General features: G+C 57.3%; 1 protein-coding gene across 2 annotated transcripts in view; it reads right to left on the bottom strand.

The window, feature by feature from the left end:
- VPS16 (VPS16 core subunit of CORVET and HOPS complexes) overlaps positions 1-7,110 on the bottom strand; it is a 22,192-nt gene that overhangs the window by 610 nt on the left and 14,472 nt on the right. The window contains exons 2-23 of one of the 2 annotated variants that reach the window (XM_007465393.1): positions 6,198-6,286; positions 5,841-5,938; positions 5,625-5,753; positions 5,400-5,544; positions 5,160-5,275; positions 4,937-5,059; positions 4,751-4,806; positions 4,306-4,395; positions 4,115-4,209; positions 3,887-3,963; positions 3,299-3,430; positions 3,077-3,204; positions 2,911-2,946; positions 2,610-2,718; positions 2,339-2,473; positions 2,135-2,243; positions 1,947-2,044; positions 1,757-1,864; positions 1,358-1,435; positions 1,092-1,261; positions 914-1,010; positions 137-240 (exon numbers count right to left, since the gene is read on the bottom strand). In XM_007465393.1, coding sequence (XP_007465455.1) covers positions 137-240; positions 914-1,010; positions 1,092-1,261; positions 1,358-1,435; positions 1,757-1,864; positions 1,947-2,044; positions 2,135-2,243; positions 2,339-2,473; positions 2,610-2,718; positions 2,911-2,946; positions 3,077-3,204; positions 3,299-3,430; positions 3,887-3,963; positions 4,115-4,209; positions 4,306-4,395; positions 4,751-4,806; positions 4,937-5,059; positions 5,160-5,275; positions 5,400-5,544; positions 5,625-5,753; positions 5,841-5,938; positions 6,198-6,286 — 2,322 coding nt within the window. The remainder of the gene's footprint in view (positions 1-136; positions 241-913; positions 1,011-1,091; positions 1,262-1,357; positions 1,436-1,756; positions 1,865-1,946; positions 2,045-2,134; positions 2,244-2,338; positions 2,474-2,609; positions 2,719-2,910; positions 2,947-3,076; positions 3,205-3,298; positions 3,431-3,886; positions 3,964-4,114; positions 4,210-4,305; positions 4,396-4,750; positions 4,807-4,936; positions 5,060-5,159; positions 5,276-5,399; positions 5,545-5,624; positions 5,754-5,840; positions 5,939-6,197; positions 6,287-7,110) is intronic. The other variant, XM_007465394.1, reaches the window with a different exon arrangement.

Below are 7,110 nucleotides of genomic sequence, written 5' to 3'. Positions count from 1 at the left end.
TCACCGTCCTGGGCCACGTCCCGGGGATTCCAGCAGGAGGGGAGATGGTATTGTGCTGCCCAAGGGCACAAACCATGCCTCTCATCAGCCCACTGGCTCAGCCACCCAGCACCCTTAGGGCTCTCAGCAGACGCACCCAACAAGAAGCAAGGCCTTGACCTTCTGCTCGGGACCCACGCGGGAAGCATACTTTTTGGCTTCATATTTGTTGTGTTGCTTCATGCAGATTTCCACAAAGGGCTTAGGAGAGGGAGAGGGTGGAGAGGAAAGATAAGGCAAAGCCCTCCTGTTCTCTCTCTTATGAACAAAGTCCAGTGGATTTATTATCCCAATGTATTTTATATACCCTTCAGTCTGTATAACGCCCCCCCATTCCCACCTGACATACACATACAACAGTTGTGATCTCAACATTCTTTGGGCAGAAACAACCTACCACAAAGATCTGTTAGAGCTTTGAGACCAATTATTTCCATGTGTGCACTCCACCATCCACTGCTACCCACTCACAGCAGGCACCTTCCTGCCCTCCCAGGGCCTGAGTTTTCTCTCATGGCTGCCCTTATCCCACCGACCCACCACACCTCTGAACCGCCTGCCACAGAAAACAAACCCCTCAACATCCTCTACTGCCTCGCATATGTGCCCTCCCTGTGCCCCTCCCCCCCCCAAACAGGACTTTCCTTCAGGCACGTGGTATCCCTTGTGGCCCTCCTTGGGGAAAGCAGCTCATTCTCCCTCCCCCGCAACATTTGCAGGCAGACTCAGGCCCATCCTCCCATGTGCCTGGCCCAGGAAGCTCCCACTAGCTCTGCGGGAGAGCTGAACAGATGTGTGAACAGACTGTCTGAGCCTGGCCCTCTCCCCAGTACTACCTCACTGGAGGTGGGGTAGAGGGAGGGCCCCATCTCACCAGGTAGCCGATGGGTGATTTCTTGCTCTTAGAAAACTTCTCTAGCTCCTCCCAGTCTTCCATATCTGCCAGGGCGGTCAGCTTCAGCCACCAGAGCCTGTGGGAAAGTTGGGCATGGAGGTGTTGCAGGAGGGGCAGGGGGTCCTGGGACCTATAGGCACACCGGGCCCTCACCTACCTCTTGTCAGGGATGCGGAAGTCACGTGCCAGCTGCTCCGCGCGCTTGTTTTGGCCGCTGAGGATGAGGGTGGTGACCGTGTCGTGTACAGACAGGTCTAAGAACCGGCCCCCCAGCTCATCTTCTAGGCGTCGCTGCAGCCGTAGGAGCCGCATTTGATCCTCTGTGGCCTGGGGACAGGGATAAGGCAGGACAGGGATGAGAGGGACAAGGAGGGAAGACCGGGAGGGGAGGAGAGGAGGTTGTTAGAGAAGAACGGGGCAAACCTTGGCTGCGAACTCATTCTTGGCCTTGTAGAATGCGTCGGCTGCCGTCTGCAGAGCTGCGACTCGCCCCTCAATACGCTGCAAGGGCAAGAAGGGACACCTGAGTTCATAGCACAAAGGACCTCGGCCCTCCCACCCAGGCTATGGTTTTCTCCCCCATCGCTGTGCCCAGGGTTGCCACTGCCAGCTTTGGCCACTGGGCACACGGCTCTGCTGTCCCTGATGGAAAGACCAGCTCCTCTGGGACCAATCCCCAGCCTGGCCTCATGTCTTCTCAAGCTCTCCCCCCACAGTGAGGACCAAATCGGGTATGTGCTGCATTCAAGGCCTAGACTCCTGGAGAAGGAGCCAGACCACCGGCCCAGCCCGTGGGCCCCACCCGCCCTGCGGCCCTCAGACCTCCTCTGCAGCGTAGCTGGCTCGGACGTGGAAGCTGCCCAGCTCCTGGTGGTTGTCATCCTGATTGTAAAGGTCCTTCAGCGTCTCTAGCTCTTGATGCTTACAGAACTGGGGCCACAGCAGGTGGGCAGTCAGCAAAGCTAACTCAAGGGCTCAGGAGGCTCCACCCCACGCTGCCCCCTGCACACACCTGTCGGTACAAACTTAAGGCCATGGGCTGGTTCCGAAGCGTCATGAAAAAGTCTCCTCGGTTCAGCTCATTCTTCAGGTGCAGCAGCACCGTGAACACTATGGGACAATAAGGTGGGATGCGGGTCCAGCCCAGCCCCTTGCTCAGCCCAGGGTCCCCAGCCTTGTCCTCACCCAAACCCTGCTCACCCAGGTCAGTATCCCCACTCTCGATGGCCTTGCTTAGTGCCAGTTTGCTCCTCTTCATCTTTAGGAGAAGGGGAACCTGTTCCCCAGAGCGTGGCTCATATTCCAGCAGCTGTGGGGTGGGGAGGAAGGCACAGAGAGAAGGAGCTGGCCTGGGGACCTCTAATACCCACATCAGAGCATCCAGGGAGGGCTAGGCACCCGCACCTTGATGGACAGCTCCGTGCGGCCACAGCCATAGGCTCGTGCAGCAATGTCAGAGTAAGAGACACCAGGTGTGTCCCCCAGCTTCTGGTTAATGGCTCGAGCAACATCCTCGTCAGACACGTCCTTCTGTTGTACCTGCAGAGGGAACGGGGTGTCACACACCCCCACTGCCTTGATCAGGACCCACCCTTTCAGCTCTACACTTATTTCCTACACCTCACCAGGGCCTGTAAGCCCCTAAATGCCCTTGAACTCGGTCCTATATCCTCACCTTGTAGCAGGCCCAGTGGGCCAGGATTCTGCTGACGCCCTGCACTTCAGGAAGCCGCAGGTACTCACATATCTGAATGGCCAGGGGGTAAAGCCTCCGCAACACAAGCCTGGCAGACAAGGGAGGTGAAGGGCACAAGGGATAAAGTGGGGTAGAAAGAGGGCAGAGTGGTCCCAGCCTATAACTCCAGCCTCCCAGACCCCAAGGAAATGAATCATGAGCAGTGACCACAAGAGCACACCAGGGGCTGTAATGCCTGCCCACTTACAGCCCTCCTCCCAGCACCCTGGGCTTGCTGTACCTGTCCAGCAGCACCTGGATGGTGAGCTGCTTGTATCTATATTTTATTTGGTTAAGGATCCAGCTGGGAGATAAGTCCTATTTGCCAAGGACGTTCAGGAGGCATCTCCATCCCCTTGCCCTTCCACCCCTGGAAGTAAACACCCTGTCAGCACACTTGGGGATACTGGCTATAGGTGAGGGGAATCCCGATGTGATAGTCCCGAATGGCATTGAGTACACGAAGGTCCTGACACATGCGCACAAAGTTGTCGGGTGGAAATCTGTCCAGGAAACACTTTCCAAAGGAGGCCGCCTGAAAAGAGCCAGAGGGCAATAAAGAGCTTCCCTCTCTGCCAGCCCACCCCTGCCCAGCACCCCCTCCCTCCAGCCCTGCCATCCAGCCCAACCCTGAGCAGACTCTTCTGCATGTCTGGCCAGTGCTCATGTCCCGCAGCCTCGATGCACTGCTGCACGGCCTGGGGCAGCTGCCCCAGCTCCTGGATCTCCCGCAGGTACTCATCCGCCTTCTGGCTCTCTTTCTGGGGAGGGGGGAAGGTGCCAGGGACAGTGCGTCATGACCGAGAACACCTCCATGTCTGGCCCCTAACCCCTCTGGGCTGTGGTTCAAATGGGCTGGTTTGGAAGGCTGCAGAGGCTGGACCCCAAATCCCCTCAGCCCACTCAGTCCTCCCCGCAAGGTGCCCACACACACCCCCATATCAGCCCACAGTTGCCTGTGAGGGCCCTGAGACCTCTCAATAGAGCCCTGACTTGTGCCTAGACTGGGGGTTCCCTGCCCCTCCCTATCACCACACGAAGGACACCATGTTCCTTCAATCCACCTGAGCCAGCTCTCTCTAGCCCAGCCCAGCCCAATGTCCTGCCTGGACCCCTGTCTTGACAGGTAGCACTTGGCTGCAGGGGCATGGGCTGGGCCAATTAGGGGAAGGGGAAGGACAGCATCCTGGGGCCCAAGGAAAAGCCCAAGGCTTTACCTCATATTCCTTCTGGGCCTCCAACAGTAGCGCTCCGGGGGCCATTGAGGCAATTTTAAAGATCTCCTCGCTGGCCACTGGGAGGAAATTGGTAAGTGGGAAAGGGGGTCAGGAAACCCTCAGCCCTACCTCAGTACCCTGATCCTACTCTGGGGCACTGGCCCAGGGCAGCTGTGGTGCCGAGGAGCCCCTGCCCTGGGTCACCCGGCGCTCTTATGAGGGCCTCACCTGGAACCTCGTGCAAGAACTCATGGGTACTGCGGGAGAAGATGCGGACCCCATCCAGCTCAGGCACCAGGTAGGAGTCCTCATCCAGCACGAACCTGAGCTTGGTCAAGGTTCCTAAGAGCACCCAGAGATGGTGCAAAGCAGGCAACCCTCCTTCCCCCTCCTCACCCCCAGCAGCCCTCCAAGGATACTGGATGCTCTCAGATGCGTCGCCCACCACCATTAGCCGCCTCTCCCAGGCTACCACAACGGCCCTCTCCTTGCTGCGAGGACGGCTGCACCTGTGGACAGCACCACACACACACACAAACACACACAGGGGCACACAGGATGCCTGGTCCACAGCCATGTCTCCCACATCGCTGCTTATATCACTCTGCCTTGAGACAACCCTGCACAGGCTTGCTGCCGCTTATCCCATTCCTCTGGATGACCTGTCTGCTTCCCTCTCATCCTGTGCTATCAACTCCCAGGGGTATCTGGGGCCCACAGGGGACTGGCCCCTCAAATATGCACTGGCAGAGAAGACAAGATTCAAGCTCCACTTGGCTTGGTCAGTAGACAGGATGAATCAACATGTCCCAGGAGACAAGGCTATGTCCACTTCTACCCCCAGGATAACACCCTCATCCTCACCAGACCATCTGCTTCGGGGGAGCCCGGATGTTGCAGTTGAACTCACACAGCTTCTCCTGAAAGGGTGCAGGGAATGTCATGGTCCTGTCTCAGCAGTCACCAGTCTGGTTCAAAAGCCCTTCCCCTACCCACAAGAGATCTTTCCTAGACAAGGCATGGTGCCCCTGTGTTGTCCCAGGATCACACCTTGAGAGACGCTGTCCCCATCCAGATGTACCCTGTGTCTGTGAAGAGCGCCAGGTGTCTGTAGGTGAAGGAGACAGCCATCTGCAGGAAGCTGCTCACTCCTGGGGCTAGGCCAGGGGGTGTCTGGGGCAGGGCCAGGGAGGACACCAAAGATACTGACTTCTCAGAGCCTCCCACTGCCTCCCCCAGTCCCTCCAGTTCACTCCCACTCAAGGCCTCTCACCACTGCAGAGCAGGCTGCGTGATCCAGGAGGTAAAGATCAGGTCCTACAGCCAGAAGAATGTGTGCCACTCGGTCCTGGCACATTGTGGTCCAGCATGATGGTGCACTCTGCAGACCTGCGGCCAGGGAAGAGGAAAACCTCAGGCTGACCAGAGCCCACAGTTCCTGCCTCTGATGGTCCCATGGACTGGAGGCACATTTGTGGGCAGGGAATGCTGCCTCAGGGGTGTCAGGGCTCACCTGGCACCTCTGGCATCCGGCGGAGTTTGAGGTCACCCACGTTGGCACTGAGGGTGAAGCGGTGGGCCCCTGTGAGGATGGCCACCCCAGAACCAAACTCAGTATGGAAGATCCGGGCATCTAGAACCCGGTTCTGGAGCACCTCCTGGAGAGAGGGGCCGTGGGTTGAGGGAGCCACAGATTCCCAAACTCCATCCCTTTTCCCCAGCCCCCTGGGGCCCCTACATTGCCCATGCTGAAGTGTCTCCGGAAGTCACCATGAAGCCCATAAACCAGCACGACCCCGTCTTCCTGCACACAGAGCAGCTCCTCTTCAGCTGACCAGCCCAGGGACACCATGGGCCCACTCTTCCACTGCAGAGGAGAGGGAGGTTCCGGAAGCTGTCCTCGGGATGCAGAACCCTGTCCAGGCCCCAGCCGCAGGGCAGGCAGGGTGCTCACCAGCAGACTGGCCAGAGGCACACCAGAAGCTGAGTAGATCTCGAGAACTGGCCGTGCGCTGGCAGGCTTCTCCTTCCGCCCGGGGTTCCTCAGCAGTGCTGTGGTTTGAGAAGAAACCTTCTATCCTAGCTGCCCAGGCCCACCCCATGCGAAGCAGGCCTTGTGAACTAGCTCCTTAGGCCTGCCCCACATGTGGCAGGCCTCCCGAGAACCAGGATTAAAAGCATCTCAGTAGAGTGGAGTGGGGGTGGGTAGCATATGCCAGCAAGAACCACCCAACAGCAAGGACCCCAAGAATCAAGGACCCTGAGTTCATCCCGTGGTCCCAGAGCATGCAGTGCCAGAGGGGCGACTTACCAATGGGGCCCCCATAGGGCGCAGCGGCCACCAGGCAGTCCCTCAGTTCCTCCTTCAGGTCCCAGTCCATGCTATACAGCTCATATTTCCTGCCCACACAGTGACAAACAGAGATTAGACTCGTCATGATCCTGCATCCAGATGGGCTGAGCCCCAGAGGAGCCCCTAATGCCTCCACCTGTTCCCCGCAAGGGGCAGGGAGGGGGGTGATGACTAGAAACAGCTAAGCCAGCTGACCACATGCATACTTAGGGATAGCAGGTGAGGGAGCAGAGGGTGTTTGGAGGGCAGGCTGTGTGGCCAATATCCAGGGCACAAAGTGAGGTGGGACTAGGGTGGGGTGGTTGGCTTGAGCCTGCATTAGCAGGAAATAATACCCTCCAGGAGGGCCTCCCAGGATAGACAGCCTTTCTTCTATTTCTGGTTCTTAACACTAAATCTGGTTATGGGCTTTACACCCAGGGGTCCAGCTCAACGCCTGTTGATAATGAACTCAGTTTTAGAGGTACTAAGTGAGCAGTGCCTGAAAGAAATCCAAGAGGAGCTCTTTAGTAAGCCTAGAGCTAGGGAGAGTCCTGGGTTGCAGATGCCAATATATGAATGCTTGACTCACAGGAGGTAACTGAAATTACAAACTGGCAAACTGGCACAAGATGACTGCAATCTGAGATATGCATGGATCACCAAGAGACGTGCTGCATGGGAAGACAGAGTAGGAGGCTTGAGGCATGCCATCATTTGAAGGCTGGAGGTGGGGAAAAGGGGACAGAGAAGAAGTGGACACTACACCAGGATACCAAGAGAAGACAATGTTCAAGAAGGAGGGTGTTTCGGCTAGTATCATTTCAGGAAACTTCCTGTTAAAGATCAGGAAGATGTCCATCATTTCTTTCTATTGACATTCTTCTCGGCA

Source organism: Lipotes vexillifer, unplaced genomic scaffold (genome assembly GCF_000442215.2).
Source record: "Lipotes vexillifer unplaced genomic scaffold, Lipotes_vexillifer_v1.1 scaffold875, whole genome shotgun sequence".
In the NCBI taxonomy this organism is placed as follows: Eukaryota; Metazoa; Chordata; class Mammalia; order Artiodactyla; family Lipotidae; genus Lipotes; species Lipotes vexillifer.
The sequence above is the reverse complement of the archived record's forward strand: the minus strand, read 5'-3'. Positions and strand labels throughout refer to the sequence as shown.